At 35.2% G+C, this 24,306-nt stretch overlaps 1 protein-coding gene across 3 annotated transcripts in view; it reads right to left on the bottom strand.

Annotated features, from left to right (window-relative positions):
• Positions 1-24,306, bottom strand: part of LOC123523211 (kin of IRRE-like protein 2) — a 98,859-nt gene that overhangs the window by 46,522 nt on the left and 28,031 nt on the right. Inside the window, exon 2 of one of the 3 annotated variants that reach the window (XM_045300910.2) lies at positions 3,341-3,574. In XM_045300910.2, coding sequence (XP_045156845.2) covers positions 3,341-3,419 — 79 coding nt within the window. In that variant the 5' untranslated portion in view covers positions 3,420-3,574. Of the gene's footprint in view, positions 1-3,340; positions 3,740-24,306 lie in introns of those variants that run through there. The other 2 variants (XM_045300912.2, XM_045300911.2) reach the window with 2 other exon arrangements.

Genomic DNA, 24,306 nt, shown 5'->3' on the forward strand with positions numbered 1-24,306 from the left:
GTGGAGTAATATCTAACAGTAGGCTAATGGCGCTCATTACGATAATGCAGCGAAATTTCATGACAATTTAAATACATTAATTGATACCATTGTATATTTATGATCCGTATTCCTCTATAAACAGTGTGGAAATTAGATAGAACAAAAATGTGAAAGTGTAATTTTTCAAGATCATTTTTAAACAGATCATGAGCAACCTCTTTAAAACATCAAAACTCTTAAATCTGATATTAATGAATATAATATGAAGAAGAAAGACAGCTAAATTTATTTCATTTTACATTAATTTTACTGCGTTACAAACACAGTGGGTAGCTTTTATATCATATCATATCATATCATATCATATCATATCATATTATTTTTCGAACTGAGTGGATCATTTTACTTTTTACCTTAAATATATAAGTGGTTTATGAAACTACGCAGAATCTGTATTCTGAAACTAAAACTGAAACTGTTTTATTTGATTAAACGCCTATTTTTAAAACATATTCAATGGCGTTTTACAAATACATAAAAAATACGACAAAAATTCTGAGGGATCTAACTTAAATCTGGAAGTGTGCCTCTTTAAAGTTTGATAAATTTCTTGAATGTAACCCGTTTTTAATTGAAAATGTATACATTAATTCTTATTTTTATAGATAAGCATATAAGATCGATATCTTAGCAAAAGTTGATGCGTTTCTTTAGAATATGTGTAAAGAAAGTAAGTAAATATTTTATTTTTGTGTCTTTTGTTCTTATGTATATATAATGGTATTTCAAACTCGACCAAGTGTGGCTTTTGAGTCACCCATGAATGCAAATCGTATATTACACGTATGAAATGAATGCCAAAAAAAAAAATAATTTGTATATTTGTTCCAGTAAAAGAGTCGCACTGTACTGATGGTTTATTGGTTATTTGTGCGCACTGTAGGTTTTAGTATGAACCTTTTATTTAAGAGAACACTTCGGAAAAATATCATGATGGCATACCAGAAACTAGGCAACCTAGATGAAGAAATAATTAGGACCGAAATGTACACGTGTTATTAGTTAACGTAACAAAGAATTGTGTTGATTAGGGTTACAATATGTTGTAGAACTGACAAGTACTTAATGTCACATTATGAGGGTAAGTCGGAGTGTTTGTACACGTAACGGCGTCATAATTTACGTGATCTAGATATGTGATTGCACAATGTATACTATATGAAATAACATTCACCGTGGTTAAGAGGTAGTTAAGAAACGTAAAGATGAAGGATAATAGGGAGAGAGCATATCGTGCACATAACAGTCCTATAAAATACATGTCAAATGAGTTGTATGTTTGTGCATGTGTCAGTCAGACAGTATTTTATAAATGTATATAAGTTGAGTTATAACCAGACACTTTCTTTCACTTCAGTTAATAGGTTAAATGCTCTCCAACACTTGAAAGAAACAAAGGTGGCCCCAAAGTACAATTAGTTTCCCATAGAGTTACATATAAATACATAAATGCAATGCTTTGACACAATGTCTGGAGACTAAAGCAAATACTTTCTCTTTAGAAATCTATCTGAGAGAAACGCAAACATCCCTATTAAGTGATGTGTTGACCTGCTTCTTTTCTCCCTACATCTGTCAGAATGAAAAGTGTTTTGCATTTAACCAGAGTGAAGCGGTCGAGCCTACTATTTTACTAATCCACAGACAGTCATTTGCAAAAGAAAGTATGATTTTCCATCAACTTGTTACCCCTTTCACTTCATTCACATCAGTTCTATAACATTTGGTTACTTTCTGAGCTAAGGATATTTATTTTCAATCAAATATATCATGAAATGAGGGACTCTTTTCTGTCGGATACACTTCCTTTAGTTGGGAAACTAGGGGCAGGTAACTGTACTTTATTATCATGTTATATATACACTATAACAAGTATGTAAAATATTTAATGATGACATTGAAAAAATGTATGAAGCTATTTTCGCACATTATATCCGTAAAACAACCTTAATCTTACCTGCATTTGGTCAACTGTGTTGATAAGCGTTAATGTAGTGCCAGAATATATAAAAAAATGAATCTAATTTCAGTTTTGTCAAAACAACGCTTTTGACGTTACGCACAAAACTGGCAGATATGCTTTTGACGTTACGCACAAAACTTGCAGATATTTGTTTTCGGTCAAAACGACGCTGATTTTGACGCTTTCTCTGTTGAATGTGATATTTACTAAAAACAGACTGCAGTCCTAATTAACCTTAATAGGTTACAACTATTCTATAGAAATATGAAGCTGACCTGTTACATTACCTTCATTGTCTATACATGTAATGATTCTGAGGCTCTATTAAAAATGCAGCGAACTATATTCATAGTTATTACCAAAAAGGTCTAGACTTTAAAAGAAAAGAGGCATGCCTTTTAATTAACCATTATATATCTAAATTTTATCACAGAAATTACTCATACCTTCAAAAAATTAAGGTAGTAGCTAGATATGTCAATGCAAGTGATATTTTATTATTTCAAATGCCATTGATAAAAAATTGATTAACGGCCAGGTTTTTATTCATACGAATATTCGTTTTTTTAACTTCAGTCATTCCAAATAATTTAGATGCAGGTCCTCATTCAACTGACTTATTTCTTCATCCGAAATGTCTGACAATATATATAAAACTGAAGGATAATCAGTTTGTAAATTTCTCCACATCTATCATAATGATTCTCTGCTCGTACACACATCCCGAAGTTTGCGTAGCTAGAACGCTTCCTTCGGAATCAGACAGAAGTCTACATCTAGTAATCCTGTAGCCGCCGCCACGACCCGGTCACCGTATATGTGCAGAGTAAACTGACTTGTGCTTAAAATGACGTGTACGTTACTTTAAAGACGTCAAAAACGTTTCAGTGACATTTTTTCGGACATATTAGATACATTTGAAATGAATACTATTCAATCGATTTTTAAGTCTGAAAAAGATTTATTTACTTCTTTAAGTGACATTGTCCATTTCTTTATTTGTATTGTAAAAAAAAAAGTGGAAAGGGCGTTCATGCAGTCTGCATTCGTTTGGCGCCTTAAATGTTATCAGGAACATACGAAAAATGCAGAAAAAATGCAAAACGCCAGACGGTCGATTTTCCCTTGTCCGAAATACAATTATTTTATTTAATAACTTAGAAAGATATGGATGTGTGAGATATGCTGAAAAATGAAATCTTCAAATTCATATTAATAGCCCATTATGGACTTAAGATAAGTTGAGTGTCGGGAGCGTAAAATTTAATATTTGTCGTGATATAAAAAATCAACTGTATACATTTCTGTCAAATCTATCAAAAAAAATAAACTTACCTAAATTTACATATTGAAGGAAACAGCACAGAATAAAAGAACTCTTTATCCAAATAACTCTCCAGTCCACGACATTCATTCTGTAAGCCGGACAAATTGACGAACTAATTCCATTGAGTTATCGTATTATTACAATATATCCACAGATTTCAATCAGCGGCTAGCATAATTCCCGTACTGTCTGCAAAAAAATGAATAACACTTGCTCGCTGACTGGCTCCTTAGATTTAGGACCTGAAATCAAATTAATAACTATTTACTTTCTATCGGTACTAATTCCATGTGCTATATACACTAAACTCCGATAACAGTTATTTGGTTATGCATACATCGCCAAGAGAGAAATAAACGTTAGAAGCAATATTAACCAGTACTGTGTAACAGCACGGAGGATTTGCCAACTGTAAATCAGATGCATCTAGCTATGAGAATATCAACAAATCCAGTGACACTGACAATTATAGAGAAGTGTTATAAAGTGACATAAATGAGCCCGTCATCTGTAGAAAAGCTTCGGTAATAAAATTCCGCGGTTTCGAAAAAAAAGTAAAATAAGAGAAATAAAGGAAAACCAGGTATACATTCCAAAGAAAAGTGGTCCATGTTTATAAATAATGAGTAAGATTTTTACATTTTCGAATTTGATCTAAAATTAACCTCAAGCGGTTTTCAATTAATCTGCCAGCATTTACGAGGAAAGGACGAAATTTCTTCCTACAGATTTCTTACTCCCGTTTGATCAAATATTCCCAAACCATTACATAAAGTGCAGTAATTCGGATCTTTACCAATGCATGTAATTTAATTGAACACTAACATGCCATTCAATATATAGACGGAAGATATATTATTGATTTTATTATACCAACTGTCTCAAATAGTAAAATGCGAGGCTCTGCTGCTGCATTTTTAACCTTTTTTAAAAATTTTATACAGAAAGACACAAACGTAGTTTTCTTATTATCGCACGTTCGTTCAAAATTACAGCGGAACAGATATCTATTTTTTGCATTAAATAATGCAGCAAAGTCTATATCTTAAGCGATATCAACGTGAAATACAAAAACTATGTAATGGCTTTGTTTCACTCCCACGTGTGGCTACCATATTAGCGAATAAACGTTTTGCTGGAAGAAGACCCCAGGCGTCACTTATTTCACCATGAGCGGAAGAACCACCGGCTTTCGATAAACCAACTTGACATTACATGTTTTGAGGAACATACGCCACTCCGGTGACCCGAACCTACCACCGCGGACCCAAACCTACCAAGGCGGAACCCAATCTACCATCGCGTAACAGAACCTACTACTGCAGACTGAACCTTCCACCGCGGTACTGAACAAATCAATTGGGAACAGAACCTACCAACGCGTAACCGAATCTATCAACGCGAAACCGAATCTACCATCGCGGAACCGAACCTACCACCACGGAACCGAATCTACCAACCCGTGACTGAACCTACCACTGTGAAACCGAACCAAATCTACCATCGCGGAACCGAACCTACCATCGCGGAACCGAATCTACCAACCCGTGACTGAACCTACCACTGTGAAACCGAACCAAATCTACCATCGCGGAACCGAACCTACCACCGCGGAACCGAATCTACCAACGCGTAACCGAACCTACCACCACGAGATGGAACTTACCAACGCATAACCTAACCTACCACCGGTGAACCGACCCTACCGCCGCGGAACCGAACCTATCAATGCGGTACAGAACCTACAGTTTCGGAACCGGACCTACCATAGCGGAGCCGAACCTACCAACGCGGTACCGAGCCTACCATCGTGGAACCGGACCTAACATCGCGGGACCGAACTTACCAACGCGTAACCAAACCTCCCTTAGCGAAACTGAACCTACCACCGCGGAACCGAACCAATCAACGCGGAACCGAACTTACCATCCCGTGCGTTACCGAACATACCAGCGCGGAACTGAAGCTACCACCGCGGACCCAAACCTACCAGCTGGTGAGTTGACATCTGGTTCAAATATGCAAGTTGTATAATAATAATAATATAAATAATGTAATAATAATTAACAAACAAATCAAGTTCATCGATTATGCAGACACGTCTTATTATCTTCTTCAAAACTATATGAGCCGCGCCATGAAAAAACCAACATAGTGGGTATGCGACCAGCATGGATCCAGACCAGCCTGCGCATCCGCGCAGTCTGGTCAGGATCCATGCTGTTCGCTAACAGTTTCTCCAATTCCAATAGGCTTTAAAAGCGAACAGCATGGATCCGCACCAGACTGCGCACTATGTTGGTTTTCTCATGGCACGGCTCATATCCATTTGCCATATCGCTTAATACGTTTATTGTTCTCTTATTTTTCTATCCAATTTGTTATTCTGGCTGATTTCATGTAGCATTGTAGAGATATTTGCCCTCGTCTTGATTTAATTTGGAAAACTAGAACAGTATCATAAAATATTATGACAACAGCAATTACGAGATGATGGAGTCTGTAATGAGTCCACAAACGGATCCCCAGAATGAACGGTTCTACCGAACAATAAAACGATTATTTCATTCAATAACTTACCGTTTTTCATCTTGATAGCCTGATTATAGATATTTAGCGTCAGGAAACAAGTAGTTCTTACAAATGATGTTTTTTAGATGTATTGAATAACATCAAAGCTGCAATAACTGTTAGTTAAGAAAACATAATAGTTCCAAACATAATTAACATCGAAATATGGTGGTATGGTAACCATCAAATGTGCATTAAAAGCAATAGATAAATTCAAGTTTCCTAATATACCTTTTAAGTAACATTCTTGAAAATAATAATTATGCATTCATTTATCTAGGTAGTAATGTTAACATTTATAGATATTTTCAATAATTATTAATCAGATTCACAAAGAAATAGACATATTCATATTTACCGGTGGAATTTGTTATTTTCACACACTTTTTTGTTTTTGCCGCTTGAAAGTATTCAAATAGAATATTTTCCCATATGTCGCGTCCTTCAAAACCAGACACACAACTGAATCAATATGGCACTAATTTGTTTATATATGTAATAAAAACTCTAGGCATGCTGGTCAAGCTGATATAAAGGAAAAGACATGTCATAACCTTAACCATTTATCAACAGAAATCAGTTTGTTGATTTATTAAATGAAAGCTGAAACCCTATGATAAGTCTTAAAATTGGATTTATATTTGATCCCGATTTAAACGCGACAATGCGGAAACAGCGATTATCTTTCGATTGTGGTTGTTACTTTACAATTTTAAGTGACCGCTACTGGTCTAGGCTTTAGGAAAATATCTTGTGTTGTTTGTCCACCGATCCGTTATGTTTAACTTTGAAATAAAATGTCATTTTCTTGTGTATTTACGCTAGACAATCTGAAAGAGAAATGGAAAACTACGCTTTTGTAAGTCGAACAGGATTTTCCCGTGTTTTGCCGTTGCTGTACACCCCGGGGTTAGAGATAACTCTCGTGCTTTAATTTATGAATGAATGCGCTGTTGTTATAAGATAGACTAAGTGTGTAAAACTAAAACATTCCCTTTATACAATATACTATTTATTCTATTATTTGAAAGAATACGGATTGCAAGAAAAACAATATTTTCATTGGTAGAATGTGCGTATGGAAATATCTGGCGCTCGGGTGATTTTTTTTTTTTTTTGCGTTATCTCTGTAGAACCTCGTTACCGCCTAACATACCCTCAAGCCAGATATTTCAATCCGCATGTCGTAGGACACGCACGGCAACAAGTAAAACTGTTGTTTTTTCCCCTGTTAATTCCGCACGACCGTTATAGGCCGGGACCGGAAGTCGGTCATATGCAAATGTTGGCTGCTAGATCTACGTGCAAATATCAACAGCAGAGGCTGAATTCAGCAAAGAGTACTAAAATTCAATCAGTTACCCGGGGTTCTGTTATACAGAATTGGTAGGGGAGAGGTTTGTGTGCAAGACACTGTGCATTGTTTTGCATTGTTGGACTCCTGATTTTGGTCTTACTTTTTTGCCACCAGGCCAAATAATGGCCAAAACTTCGGGGACCTAAGTTTCAATTTTAGCTAAGAATGGACTACAGAGTTTTATAAATGGCAGAAATTGTATATTAATTTTAAATACATGGTTCCTATATGCTATACTTCTTTCAAGTATCTGCATGTGGTTGAATCCAAGGAAGGCGGTCTCCGATAGGATTGCGAAAAGTCCAGAAAACTGGCATCTGCAGCCTGAACTCGCACAGTGATTTTCCTTTCAACTTATGTATTGACTAAACCTGTATAATATTTGTAACACGGGGGAAAATATTAAGCGGCAATGATCAAATTCGTAGACAAAACTAAAGGCTAGTTAAATTCTTCAGCCTATAAACCGCTTTGCCTCCATTCAAGCCTCAGTCATACTTATGTTAATAAATTTCAAATAATGCGAATTACATCTAATATCTAATTACATAATGCAGATTATTCCGGCTACTAAAACGATACAGTAAGGTAACTGGCTTACTTAATTCTGTCGATGCAATTTAGATAAATGTATATAAATTTTGTACTGAAACAAAATCTTGTCTAGATTTTCAGAATGAATGAAATTTTGTCTCGCCTACAAACTATACTGTCTCCGCATACGGATTTTGATTACCATAATTGAGGCTCCAAACTGAAATTTTCTTCTCACATTTACCTTAATTTGTGGTCACTTGTGCACATGTTTATAACAAAGTTTCGGCGGTCTTTAGTAACGCGACAGGGCGTCTCTACATGCGGTAGGCAAGGCTGGAAAATACCTCAAATAATAGTTCGTTTTACGGTGCCCTTTCTACCAAAATATAATGTGCCGCAAACCTTTCCGGCATCTTTTCCCGAAAAATTCCACCTAATCTAACTGTATTTTGTTAAATCTGATTTATTGAAGTTTGAACAAAATCAAAGTTTTACCGATTTTGAAAACCTGATGGTTTCCTGGACTGTGGGTTAATATCAAATTAAACGTAAAAGCAACAAAATACCGTTAATGGGTTAATTTCAACTCAAATATACATGTACTTACACAGTTGTTGACACAACGCGATAAGCTAACCCTTATCATGCTGGACACGATTGATTCTGCCTTTGTGACCATTGCAGATCATGATCAGCCTGCATATCCGTGCAGTCTGATCATGACCTGCACTGTTCGCCATTCAGTCAGTATCTCTTTTGGTATGACATCAAGAAAATGAAAAAAATAGGGGTGTTGAATAGTATGCAGTGAAATGTAAGTTAATTGAAGTCAGGTACCCTCATATTACCGCATTTCAGAAAGTGGTCTGCAGAATAAACACCCTACTTTCGTTTTCAAGTAAACAGCCCGAAAGCATGCGAATATAAGCATGAAACGTGTCTCATATTACACCAGTGAAATAATACCCATTTGGCCCTCGGTTTACGCGCAAATGCACTAAAAATCGAACAATTAGGATCTTTTTATTAGGGACTTTTTCCGATGCACCACGGAAGCACATTGTAGACCGAATTACTGCTATATAACCAATAAACGATCGTAATGGTTTACTGACATTTGTGACACAGCTGAAATAGAATTCCTAGAAGACATTTTTAAAAGGATATATCGCAAACAAAGAGAATTGAATGTGTATTTATGACAGATATATGCGACACTTTAATAAAATATAAAGTTGTAGGTTGTAAAGTTGTTATATGTATTTATTAAATTTTACCTTCTGAAGCGACGAAATGTGGCAACGTGAAGTAGCTAGACTACGTAAATAAGTAATTATTCAGCAAGAGTTCTGAACGTTGTGTTTGACAAAATTTCGAAAATTAGATTTTGAAAAAAAAACTGATTTGTCTGCACTGCAACATTTTTCATCAATGTAAATCAACTTAAAACAGTATATCTAGTGCTGAGAAAGGAAATTTGTAGAAGTGACAATGAAATTACGTTAGTTTGTCGGGAATGAGAAAACGGGCGGAAGTTGTTTTGTAAACGTTAAATTATAGTATTGTCATTTTATTTTGATAGGGTTTAGATGATCATTTACAAACAACAATCTCCTCTAAATGTGTGAGTCAGGCACATTTGCACTGATGGTATTCCATAGAACCCATTGTACATACCATAACAATGATAATAGCACGGCGTTTCGGATGTTTACTCAACATACCTTTGACCAGTCATCCATTGTCGAAATACACACACTCAAATACAGTGGCTATATGTAAATGCTCACATGAGATGAAACTTGCACCCTGGCGATGCATAAATAAACAAACAAATATGACTGAGTAATATACTTACCATTTTTACTATTGTATTAACTTCTTGCAAAGATAGTAAATCATCACAGACAAACTCTACGGAAAAAAAGGTACTCACAACTTTCAAAACAATTATCAAAATAAAGCCTTATAAAGTAAAGTTGTGAAAAACGTACAGCTTGTTCGTGACAATGCGTCCGCCCACAAAAGTAAAACTGAGCAGTCTTTCGTACAACAAGACCAATTTTTTCATGTTAACCCTTACCATGCTGGACACGACTGATTCTGCCTTTGCGACCAGCGCAGATCATGATCAGCCTGTACGTCCGTGCACCCCTTAATATTTACCCCTTTTAACAGTTAATGGTACTGTTCAAATTGAAAGATGGACTAGTTCATTATAGAAATTTAGCAGGGTAAGTGTTAGGCATCCACCTAATTCTCCTGACCTTATTCCATGTGACTTTTTTTGCTATTTCCATTGCTGGTCACTTACAAATATAACCAGTGGTCGTTTAGATGCTGGTATAAATACAACCAGTGATCAATTTCATGCTGGAATGGGATAATTAACATCTATCTCAACCAGTGATCAGTTCCATGCTGGTACGGAATGAGTAATTTCACATTCGAAATGCAGTCAGACAATGAATTGTAACTTGTGTCTTTATAGGTAATAAAACTGCGAATATGGAAAGTATAAAAGTTACTAGAAACTTTCTAGACAGATAGATAAAACTTCGAGGGTTAAGACTAAACAGTATTTCTTGTTTGTCCTTCTACTGTAATGAAATGTAATATTTTTGATTTTACTGCATTCTTCATATTTAACACAGACGTAATTTTATAAAAGTTATTTATTTTCATCCCCACAGGGATAAAATTAATGCGTTTATCACAATTTAACGCTTTTTAATCGACATTGCTGATTGAATTTCTTGTTTCTGTGAAAGATTTCTTCTGGCATCATGTGCTAAGATTCGGTGTTTTGATATTCTTTTGCATGCAAATGTAACCGTATGTTGTTGACATTAGATACATTGTACAGGAGTTGTCTTTCAATACACACATTGTACAGAAGTCGCCTGAGACATTATATACATTTTACAGAAGTCGCTTTTCAAAATGTACATTATATAGATCCTACAGAAGTCGTCTGAGATATTATAAACATCGTACGGATGTCATCTGAGATATGAACATCGTACGGATGTCATCTGAGATATGAACATCGTACGGGTGTCGTCTGAGATATCATGAACATCGTACGGATGTCGTCTGAGATATCATGAACATCGTACGGATGTCGTCTGAGATATCATGAACAGCATACGGGTGTCGTCTGAGATATCATGAACATCGTAAGGATGTCGTCTGAGATATCATGAACATCGTACGGTTGTCGTCTGAGATATCATGAACATCGTACGGGTGTCGTCTGAGATATCATGAACATCGTACGGGTGTCGTCTGAGATATCATGAACATCGTAAGGATGTCGTCTGAGATATCATGAACATCGTACGGTTGTCGTCTGAGATATCATGAACATCGTACGGGTGTCGTCTGAAATATCATGAACATTGTACGGGTGTCATCTGAGACATTATATAGATCGTACAGAAGTCGTCCGAGACATTACCCACATAACTCGTACAGAAGCCGTCTGAGCCATTACATAGATCGTACAGAAGTCGTCTGAGAGGTCGTCTGAGCCATTACATAGATCGTACAGAAGTCGTCTGAGCCATTACATAGATCGTACAGAAGTCGTCTGAGACATTACATAGATCGTACAGAAGTCGTCTGAGACATTTTATATATCGTATGGAAGTCGTCTAAGACGGACGTCCAGGTCAGGGAGAACGTTCCGTAGATGACGTCGCAGTTGTTCCGTCTGGTGAACAGAATGGCCGGGAAGGACGTTAATACACAAAACAAACGTGTATTGTCGCTATTCTTGCATAAAAAACATTACACGACGACTATATTCATATGTGACGACTTTACGATTCCGGTACATTTTCTAAATTACCATTCTGTTGTTCTTGGAAACGGTTAACATGTTTTAAATATCCATAACCAGGGCCCAGAAATAAACAACATTACCAACAGCACATACCTAAGATTTTTAAACGACTTTTTTATCCCTCGTTATTACAAACATGAAATTACCAATAATTGTTCATATCATTTCAAAATTTGGTAAGCAGGAGCACAGTTTCAAGAATAATAGGCCTAACATTACATTCGAGTTATTTTGAGTACGGACACATTTGGAGTATGGATGAGTACGAACGTAGTGCCAAGCTGTTTATATAAATTCTCCGAGAAATTAAATTAAAACATACCGACTGACACTTACCAAAATCATAAATATGATTCCTTAAAACAAATAATCGCACAAGTTACATGCGATTCTTAAACATTCACGGTTATTTACAAAAACTGAAACGACGCCGAGTTCTAAAAGGGGAGTAAACAAGGGAAGAAGCGAGTACGAACATTGTTGTGGACAGTGCATTTGGAGTTGGTAACTGATACAACAAAACATTCTATGGTTTATACTGCATCTTTTATGCTACGAAAAGAGGTTATTATGTAAGAAATAAGACGCAGATACCACATGTCAATCTGCGCAGAAATACATATACGTCCCTCAGAAAGCATTTCAAAAATAAAAATCGGGTATTAACAGCGCGTGAATTGCCTTCTTTGCACGCGATTCTTCTCCCGTTAATACATGGGCGGATCCAGTGAAAAAAGTAGTTTTTATGCAAAGATTCAACGAAATGTATGCAGTTTATGATATAACTTTGTTTACAAATATACAGTAAATATACTATAAACATAAGTGCGATTCATGGATTTGCCGATCCTATTTCTGTCGTTTATTTCGCATTAACTCCGAAAAAAACTTAATTCATTTCTTAAAGGAATCTGTCATTAGCAGAAGATGCCGATGACAGAGCTTGTTACCGCCCGTGTCAGATATTTCAACCAGTGAAATATCCTTACCATCTTGCTCACCGGACTGGCCTCTGCTGTGATTTTACCCTTACCAGCAAAACCCATCTGGCACACCCACGACTCTCATGCTGTTAGTGACAACTTACGATTCGTGCATTGATAATTTATATATATTGTTTATGTAAAGTTCAATAAAAGTCAAATACCTTGATGGTTGATCTTTTCTCCTTATAGTATATTTCTCAATTCAAAATAAGTTATTTTTAAGGAAAATACATAACGATACGCTACAAGTGATTAGGCCTATACTGAACCGGGACTTTGAAACGTCATTACTGTAGTGTACGGACTTCAATTTCCCGCGTTTTGGTTTACATACGCTACTATAAGAAACAATGCAAAGAAGGTATTTTGTTTCTTCTTATCTACTAAAGATTTTGTAAAATTTCCTATTCAAGAAAAACAAATCTGCCAATGATTGTCGATGCAGATAGGAATGTTCGGCTTGTGTACCTGTTATAGCGATAACTCGGTAGAGCCACATTGCTGCCAAACAATAACTATTCGATCTGCATCTACAACCAGTGAGAATTTGCTATACTCCACCATGAATTATGTACGACTATGGTCATACTTTTATCTGTTCACCAGCAGTGAAAGTCAGTGTTGATTACATTTGAAAATATGAGCCATGCCATGAGAAAACCAACATAGTGGGTTTGCGACCAGCAAGGATCCAGACCAGCCTGCGCATCCGCGCAGTCTGGTCAGGATCCATGCTGTTCGCTAACAGATTCTCCAATTCCAATAGGCTTTAAAAGCGAACAGCATGGATCCTGACCAGACTGCGCGGATGCGCAGGCTGGTCTGGATCCTTGCTGGTCGCAAACCCACTATGTTGGTTTTCTCATGGCACGGCTCATATGTTTCAATATTCATTTGTCTTCGTCATAAAACATGTGAAAAATCAGATAAAACCAGATCTTTCCAGACAACCAATACATTGGACATGCAGCCCACATGCAGTAAGTAAATCTACAAGACAAAATCCATCACCGATGGCATTTATATCTTTATCTTGTATTACATGTCAGGCTTTTATTGCGTATGCCAGTTTCTCATTCAATCAGAGGCTCTCCTTGCGTAAATTATTTATAACATGTATTGATTATACTCCAGGTCAAAACTGGTAAAAGTTCAGATTCAAAGTACATATCAATGAAAATATCAATTAAGGTAATTCTGTACGTTCGATCAATTTTTTTTTTCTACAATGTAAAATTTGATTAAACCCTGATTGTTCCAAACTTCAGATTATACTTAGAAAATTCTGCAATTAAAAAGATAGGGTCATGGGCTCGTTTTTTTTTTTTTTTGTTTTTTTTTTTTGCCAGACTGATTTGAAAATTTTTGACCTCATACAAGTTATCATAAAATGGGAGTGTATGGGAAAATCCCAATTATGATAACATTTTCGCGAATGAATTTTTTTCCGCATTGTAGATTTTAATGAAACTTCTCAAAGTCGTAAATAAACATATGGCCTTTAATTTGTGAAATAAAATGTATAGGTCACTGTGCCTGCTTTTGAGATGTTTGTTCATGATTAAAGAAATCTGCACATTTCAAGCTAATTTTAAGACATTTTCTAGAATTATTTAACGTAGAAGATGTTTAAATATCATATCTTAATTTTTAAAAATAATAACGTTTCCATTTAGTGAAGTAAGTACTTGTTGGAATTCACCACTAAATTCCATGCACAGTTGAGGGTGGTTGTCTTTGAATTGAAATAGAAAAAAATTGGATCCTGCATGCCCATGTAAAAATGTTATTTTTTGTGTCTGGAAGGCTATTTGACAGGGTAAATGGCACCTCATGTGTCAACAAAAGTTTTGAGGGGGTCCTACAGAGTCATTTCTTACAATGTAAGCCTATGGAAAAATTAATAGCAGTGTCTGACCTAAAGACGGTTTCATTTTAACTGTGACTTAACTGAAGTAACAGGTGCAGAAAATAGATTTTGCTATTTAACATGCTTCTGCTGGTGTTTTTAACATAATCAAAGCTTCCAAGGTTGTTCAGTACTATAATTGCAGGAATTTAAACAAGTAGGTACATACTTTTAGCCAATATCAAGACCAGAGGTGCACAAACTTTGTATTATCAATATTTCAAATACGTGATCCAAGTGATATTTCAAGTTTTTGGTGTCTGCATGGATTCAGAATTTTCTCATTGAGCAGGATATTAAGGAGGGGTAGAGTGTTGGATGAATGCATTGTTATTTTCTTGTAAATCTTTTATTTAGGTCTCAGAACATACTCAACTGGCTGTGGTTCCATGAGGTGTTTTGAACAAGATTGTAGGAAAACCATGTACTGACAGTGCCAGAATGCTTACTGATAAATAAATGTAGAGGTATGACACTAAAAATACATAGTTATAGGCAGACTTAATTTAAGTTTTGCCCCTACAACCTTCAAAATTGTATATATAATTTTTTTCTCTTTTCCTTGAAGCAATGAAAGTCTCCGGGGCGCCATTTTTGCCATTTTTATTTCTCTTTTTGTGTGAACAAAGATTATGTATCACATATTTGAGATTTTTTTTACTGATTCAGATGCTCAAAAGCTCAATTGGAAGCAGGAATAACATTGAAAGTAGAATATTAAAATATCTGTAAGCTTGCTGCTCACAATATTTTATCAAAACAGTACATTAAATGACACATGAATATTGTGTAAAGACTCAGCTAGATAGACATTGCTCTAGAATCACTTATTCAGTAAAATGTGTTGTTTGTGGGGTTCAGCTGGAAGTTATATTACAAAAATTAGTTATTTTACTTGTATTGTTAAGTGGCCAGTCTTCAGTTACATTATACAGGCATTCTAAGGATCAAACAGTAGTCTGTTGTGTGATGTCCTGTTGGATAGAGCAGGAGAGGTATTTGTCATTTGAACACATTTCTTTGGTGGTAAGTTGATACATATTTTATTTGCTTTCCAGCATGATGTACAGCTTTTATAACTCATTTTTAGTCTTGTTGTTAGTCAGGTTGTCAGAAAAATGCCAAAATTGAGCCAAGGAGTTATCAGAAATGAAAAAGTAATACATATTTTAAGTGAATTATCTCCCTTTAATTGTTTGTAATTCTTATATTTCTGCTTTTAACTGTTTCAGTTTGCATTTTGGGCTCTACAATAATTATTTTCATGCAAAAGTAGTTTGTCAGGCATTCTTAATTGCAAAAATATGTTCTAAAATATGTATTTTCCATTTCCATGGTCAAAATATGTGTGAAAATAACCTTAAAATGGCACTTCAGAGGTGGTTGACTGTCATTTATTTGGGAGTACAGCAATTTTCAACAGCAAAATTGACATACCTGGCAAGATTATGCCTCCTTTTGCTTACATTTGCATCATTTTTATATAATCTGTTATCTTTCAATGGGAAAAATGCTTATATCTATGGCAAAGTGGCCAAAAACGGATGAAAAGAATATACAGCAGAGGTCTGTTTGAAAGACATGTAAGGTGCAAAATGCTCTAATGACAGTGTCAGTAGTGTGTAATCTTTATGTTTATATCAGCTAGTGTTTATTTATTGTATTTTGAATGCTTAAGTCACTTTCAGTAATCCCCTAGGATGAGAAATGTGTTTATAATGCAGAAAAAACACTGTTTTTGTGATGGGTGGGGTATGAAAACAGCTCTTTGCAGTAGCATTTATGCTTGAAAGTGTATGTAAGTAGTATTTGGTTGAAGTGGACTATATTCATTCAATACAGGAGGAGTTTCATGTATACTGCCTCAACACTGACTCCATGGTGATCATTTAAATAAAAAATGCAGTTTTACTCCATATTTTCAATATAGCTGATTTAAGACACTGTGACACACTATAGAGAAAAGGGGACAAGAGGCATGGAATTTGGATGAGAGTAAAAATAACACATTTGTTACTTTGGTAAGTGTTTACTTTAAAATAATAATAGCTGAAATGAATGTATACTGAAATTTTATATTCTCTTTAGGTCAAATGTTGTTATTATTTGCCGGCTTCGGATTGGTTGAAAAATGTGTAAATTCACCACTAAATTCCATGCACAGTTGAGAGTGGTGGTGGTCTTTGAATGGAAATAGAAAAAAAATGGATCCTGCATGCCCATGTAAAAATGTTATTTTTTGTGTTTCGAAGGCTATTTGACAGGGTAAATGGCACCTCATGTGTCAACAAAAGTTTAGAGGGAGTCCTACAGAGTCATTTCTTACAATGTAAGCCTATGGAAAAATTAATAGCAGTGTCTGACCTTATGTGTAATGGGGAACATATTTCAGCTTTACAGAAAAACAGTTGTAGGGATTTTTTTTCAATATCATCTGTGTTCTGAATGAAACGAGATGGTTTTTATTCATACAGTCATTTCACATAACGAGATAAAACTCATGACGAAGGAATATGACATTTAAGTGGTTTAAAAATACGTTGATATTTGTCACAAGAATACGAGGAATATGATTTTAAAAAAGACTGCTGTAAACGACTGTGTCTTTCATAACAAATAAGAAAGATTGAATTTGTTCTTTAGACAATCCTTAATTTTTATAACCGATTTAGTACTTTGCAAATATTCGATAAAAAAGATGACCAATATTGAAAATACCGCATTGCTGTCATTTTATATTGAACATTGATATCTAATTGTCACAAAAAGTACCATTAAAGTAAAAATGTCGTAAGACTATATATTAGTGTAACAGTCGTCAAACCATTTTCACCGCCCTCTATTATGAAGACGGATAGAGAACTAAGACTTTAATTATGTAGCATAAATTGGCTAAAACCACCAAACTGTCTACATTTAATCCTCCCCACTGCTTAATTCGTGGCCAGTACGGATTTTGATGTAAATCTTAAAAGCAATTAATTGTACGGCGTGCTTAACAACGTTGTCTGCATGCGGATTAAGACGGACGCCTTACAAAATCCCTACAGTTAAAGACGCTCCTCAAAATAACTGTAATCCTTTGTATTTCCATAATGGTAATTATACATCGTTTGCTTGAAAAAATTTAGAGATAACAGTATCTAGTTACAAACTGACAGTGACATATATAAGGCCAAGACATTGTGCTTATTGTCTAAATACATTATTTAATTAATATAATAGTACAGAACTTGATGTTTTAAGTTGAGTTTAGACCACACTTTATTTCTACAGTGTAGGACATATATTATTTTTATGTTCTTAAAACTATACTGAAAAGAATATGACTAAATAAGTTTGCAGATGAAGTTGAGAAAACACAATAATTCAAGGAGCCTAAATTGTCCACCTTTCATCTTGTAGAATAGCTCTATTATACCAGTATTACCAAAAATAATTTGCACGAAGTTCATGTAGGAGGAAAATGTAGGTCACTAAGTTGTGGTCGGTCTTTAAAACAAAGTGCATATTTAAGTTATTGTATAGTCCGTAAGTATTGAATGACACTCATTGAATTTCGACAACATTTTCGAGTTTTTATTTTTTCGTTAGTTTACGCAATTTTTGTGTCCTGAAATATCTATTACTGAATTAAATGATACAGTGAACTGATGACACGGTGGTGTAGTGGGTTTCAATTCAAGTAAAGGCCATTTTTTAATGTCATTTATTAATATTGTTTATATTCTTACATTACTTTATGTTTCACATTTCACGTTGTAATTGAATTGAATTTATTTTATGACTTTTTTTTAATTCGTCTGCTGACGCCATTTGCTTTAATTGTCAGTTGAGCGAACGAAGACGTGTTCAGTTCTAAATTTTCCTCACTGGTGACAGGAGATGTGTATTCCGATCATCAGATGTTTATATTCAAAATTCAAAGCATAACTTGAATACAAGTATATTTCTTTCAATAAATGAGCCATACAAGACATAATCAGTTTGGCAATTTTTCGCAGATAAAAATTGAAAACAAAATGATATGGTCAGACATAGGACTCGAATCCACAAACCGGAGATTGGCATCTAAACTTTTTTTCCGTACAGTTACCTGCACATGCGACATGATTCCAATTAAGAAATGTATATTTAGTAGTTATATCGCTATTTAAGTTCGGACACCGAAAATTAATTTATGGAAATATATGGATGGAATATTCATTAGTGTCAGGTCAATACTTTCGGACAATAGACTTAATGCGGTCAGCACAATCTTAATTTCACTTTTGTTTCCATTGAAAATTAAAATTAAAATATTCGGATGTCAGTACGAGTGGCAGAATATCAGTTGGCTTGTGTTTGGAAACAACAACAACAACAACATTTTACCTGTGGAAGATTTTTCAAATAATATCTTTCAGTACAAACATTTTACTCTTCAGTTGTATGCACATAATGGCAAGATATTATGTAATTATGTTAGTCTTTTATAGCTACACAGAAATGACAAAACAAGAAGTTTTTTGTTTGTTTTTGGTTTAACGCCGTTTTTCAACTGTATTTCTGTAACGGCGGGCTATTAACCTAACCAGTGTTCCCGGATTCTGTACCAGTACAAGCCTGTTCTCTGCATGTAACTGCCAACTTCCTCACATGAATCAGAGGAGGGCGAATGATTTCAGACACAATGTCTTTAAACAAACCGTCTAGAAGAACATACGCCCCACCCGGGGATCGAACTCTCGACACCGCGATCCGTAGATCGGCGCTCTGCCTATTGAGCTAAACAGGCGGGCATAGAAACAAGAAGTAATAGAAAACAAAGTGGAACATTAAACAGTGACGAAAATAATTAGTTTTTTTTCTAATGAGCATCTCACATAAGCATAGCATAGCAAGCAACATGGCATGTTATACAAGATATATTCATGGTTACAAATGTTCGTGGCGGATGGAAACATCTATTAAAACTAACAAATTATCTAAAACTAGACATGTTTTGTTACAAAGGACTGTCAATATTAATAAACTCACTCTATTTTCACATTTAGTAAGTGTTGAAAATTTAATAGCATTAGGAAAGTAATAGGCATCAAAGTATTTTTTCTAACATCATTAAAGTAAGTTCAATTGAAAAGATAATGAAATTCATCACCCAACGAGTTATAGTTACATAAATAACACGTTCTTTGTTCTCTAGCTATACAACTTAAATTTTCATTTTGTTGTTCATACATCGGAATTCACATAGTGTGACAGCAAGATCAAATGGCAGACATTCTGTAATTGTAACATTTTCTTGAATATTTAACAATAATTCCAGTTCGTTATTAAATGCACTCATATTAACTCTCGTAAAATCGTGTATGCAAGCTCTTGTGATATCTGCAAGAACAAATATAAAGCAGTGTTTGTGTTTGGCTTAAATCCGTTGGCATGATCTAGAATCTTGTTATTTTATATGGTGTTTAGGAGCAGTTAATTGTTTGTTGGTGTTGTTTTATATTGGCTTTGAAGTTTATTCCTTGAGAAAATTGTATCGTGTTAAGTTTTTCCTCATTACCGATCAGTTTTTTGTGTGCAGTGTGTGCAGTGTGTGCATTGCAAGAATGAAGAATGAAATAAACGATAATATAAATGTTCATGTTTTTGTTATATCACCTGTGTGTTCTTTGCGAGGGAAAGGCGTTCCATTATGAAGCTTGTTTTCATAACCCTCGAAGACAGGTATTTTCAATCTATACGAAAAATTTATGCAATGGTCTTGCTAATTTGGTGAAATGGTTCTGTTGTTTTTTTTTTTTTTCATTCTGTGTCTTGTAAAACATTAAGTGACACGACAAAGTGTTCATCCAGAATGACACTGTTTACAGTTTTGAAGGTATATCTCAGTCAGTATACCCGTTAACTACTATAGAATGAGCTGTGTACGGTCGTGTATCTAGTCCATACTGCATTTTACATTAACAGGCGTGGATTTCAGACGCGCCAGATAGAGACGGGTTTTATGTGACAATCTTTTTTCTTGTGTGTAATAGGAAATCGATCCTACCGATTTTCGTCGCTTCGCGATCGATGCCTCTACGGTAACATGCGATATATCGAATGAGATATATACCTATCGAATTAAAAATGTGTCCTTCCGGCACGTGTACAGAGCGTCTGGCTTCGGATATTTTGGAAAAATACGCTTTTTCCTTGTGCCTAATAAGCGTACACATAACTTGTCCGAACCGCAATGTCTTGCACATCAGTACAAATAATATGGGCAGTGTTGTTTTTCTTCCACATTCTACCTTTAAAATGATACGGAATCGATGCTGTCATTAGAAGGTTCTTTTCAAATCTTATGCGATGAGTTGGAGTCGGATCGATTCCTGATTGCGACAGTGCCTTATTTCATATTATTCTATAGCAATTTTCATGCAAGATCTTTTCTCGTTTAATGTGAACCTATAGAAAGGAACTTTAATCCCAAAAACACCATTCTTGGGGTAGATTTGAAAAATATGGTCGAAACGGAAGTAGTAAAGTATGCATGTATTTGACAACGTTTTTACAGTCAGATAAGTTCTTCCCGCAATTATTTAATGTCTTGATGGTCTTATCGGACAATGGCAATTAAATAAGAAAATTATACTTAAAATGACTTTAGTATAACACTTAGTTTTAAATGTTATATAAATGCATTCAACATTAATATTTTAGTTTTAAACCTGTTTTCATAGTTGGTCTATCTGTTCACACAATAAATGTACACTATCTTCTTCTACCAGTTTGTATGTGCACGGGAAATACGAGCTCAAGAAAACACTAAGATAAATGCATTATCAAATGAATTAATAATAACCAATATGCAAAAAGTAAACAATAGGATAGAAAGAAAAGGTGAGATGTTTAGCTTTACCGAGCACAAAGTGCTTAGGGCTGCCGGTGCCCGTTGTCTGTCAACGTCCGTCGTCAGTCATGCATCGTGCGTCGTCAACCATTTGTCCGTTAACATAGATGTCACAATTTGAGCCCAATCTTAATGAAACTTAGTAAGAATATTACCTCAATAAAACGGCGGATAAGTTTATAAATGGGTCATTTGGGGTCAAACTCTAGGTCATTAGGTCAATTAATAGGAACAAATTTTAACACTCTAGCGGTTACATTTTTATCGTAACCTTATGAAACTTTGTCAAAATGATAGTCCCTATAAAATCTAGGTCAAGTTCAAAACTTGGTATCCAGAGGTCAAAAGACTCATATTTTGCTTCTCTTATCTCTAGGAACTGGTAGGAATGTATCTTTTAAAAGGGTAGGTCATCACTCGACAAATCATAGATCTTTAGAGGCCACTATTTTAGATTGATCATCATAAATCATTTGCAGAATATTTGTCTGAATTAAATCTAGGTCAAGATCAAAAGACGGATACCCGAGGTCAAAAACTATATCCCTAGGTCAAGTTTGAAAAACTTGGTCAATGATCTACCTGACATGACAGGGTCAAAACATTTATCTTCATAAAATCTACGCCAAATTAGATACTAGCACATCTGAGTTAAGAGCTAGCCCTGGTGAGCGATACAAGGACTTCAGGGTCCTCTTGTTATATAATCACTTGTCCTATCCTTGGTCAGAAAATTGCCCTCCACGAGATACATCAATTTTATCTTGCGGCCTTGAAATACCTTTTTGAATTTATCTGTTTACTTAAGAAGTCTTGACTATGATTAATTTTGTTTAACTACTCGCTAAAAATTCCACGCCTTATTACCCATAACCACTTTGAGTAGATATCAAGTAGTTTTATTAAGATAAATGTTTACATTTTTGGTTTAATATGCCATATTCGAAACACTATAAAAAGACAAATATTTTAACTTAAATACCCTTTAATACAAAATAAGTTTAAAATATGATATAGTACTCTCGATTCAATGATTTTATCCCGTTAAGTCTACCTTTCATACAGAACGTACACACATTAAAAAATAAGAAACAGAATAAATATGGTATTCAAGCATTATCCAAACATTAACAGTCAAACGAAAATTCAAAAACTTAGTTAATGGCTGCTTCAGTGAAACTGCGTAGTACGCCGCTCTCTCCCTCTCTTTTGCACCTACACGTGATTGTACAGTATACATCTATATCTCTGTCATAGGGGCTCGAACCAGGTCAAATACCTACAAGATATTGTTAGTCAAATATTTCATATCTCATATTTTGACCAGACAAGTTCGAACATGGATTGGAAACAATTTAATGCCGTTTAAGCTTAAGTGAAATCGTGTAAAATGATCTGCAATTGTAAAATTCATTCCGCACAGGCTAATGTTAAATTGTATTGTAAGTAAATAAAAAAACGTACTGTGGGAAGCTGTGAGTGACAAACGCGATGGTTTGGAGGCCCTAGCAGGATTCCGTAGAGAATCTTGTTTTCAAGACGTTGCGCCGAAGGGCGGCATCATCTACCGATGTAACGACGACCTCTCGCATGCTATTTGTAATATTGAAAACAGACACGAGTTCAATGTCAAATGAATTTGACTTAAAATGATCGATGGCAAGTCATTTTCGAAAGAGTCCAACCAGACGAGGTTTCCAATATTTTTGATATTTATGATGATATTAAAACGTGTAAGAAAATGAAGATAACGAAAGGATGACAATGATGATGGCGAGATTTTTCGCGTTTATTAAAAATTTTGATCACGTTCGTGTTAGGAAAATTGTCGACTAGCTCTAAATAGTACTCCTAACGCTATCGAAATGTTTAGAAGTAGGGTACGAATAAACCATCTTGGCAACTTCATGCAGATATAGGTTAGAAGGTATTAAATGTCCCCGTGTTCATCATTAGATGAGTGTCTTCAAGAGTTGATGAGTGTCCTCATAAGTAGATTAGTGTTTTTATGAGTAAATGAATGTCCTCGTGAGTAGATGAGTGTGTCTTCATCAGTAGATGAGTGTCCCCAAGAGAAGGCGAGTGTCCTCATGAGCAGATTAGTGTTTTTATGAGTAGATGAGTGTCCTCATGAGTAAATAAGTGTTCTCATGAGTAGATGACTGTCCTCATGAGTAGATGAGTTTCCTCATGAGTGTTTTCATGAGTAGATGAGTGTTCTCTTGAGTAGATGAGAGTTCACAAAGAGTAGATGATTGTCTTCATCCCCAAGAGTAGATGAGTGTTTTCGTAAGAGGATGATAAGTAGAGTTCACAAGAGTAGATGAATGTCCTCTTGAGTAACTGAGTTATCGCACGAGCAGATGAGTGTCCTCTTAAGTAGATTAATGTCCTCATGATTAGATGAATGTCCTCATGAGTAGATGAGTGTTCTCAAGAGTAGATGATTGTCCTCATGAGTAGATAAGTTTCCTCATAAGTAGACGAGTGTTTTCACGAGTAGATGAGTGGTCTCTTGAGTAGATGAGAGTTCACAAAGAGTAGATGAGTGTCCTCATGAGTAGATGAATGTTCTCAAGAGTAGATAACTCTCCTCATAAGTAGATGACTGTCCTCATGAGTAGATGAGTTTCGTCGTGAGTAGATGAGTGTTATCATGAGTAGATGAGTGCTCTCATAAGTAGATGAGAGTTCACAAGGAGTAGATGAGTGTCTTCATCGGGTTTTAATGTTATGTCTTCCACCTACCGTAATTGCGGATGTTCTAAGTTTGTTGCAAAGAAAGAACAATCTGATTTCGGGGCTACTTAGCAAATATCATTAATAATTCAGACGAATAGGGCGTCTCATTGAATGAGAATTTTCAATTACACGCAGGACATAA

This window comes from Mercenaria mercenaria, chromosome 8 (genome assembly GCF_021730395.1).
Source record: "Mercenaria mercenaria strain notata chromosome 8, MADL_Memer_1, whole genome shotgun sequence".
In the NCBI taxonomy this organism is placed as follows: domain Eukaryota; kingdom Metazoa; phylum Mollusca; class Bivalvia; order Venerida; family Veneridae; genus Mercenaria; species Mercenaria mercenaria.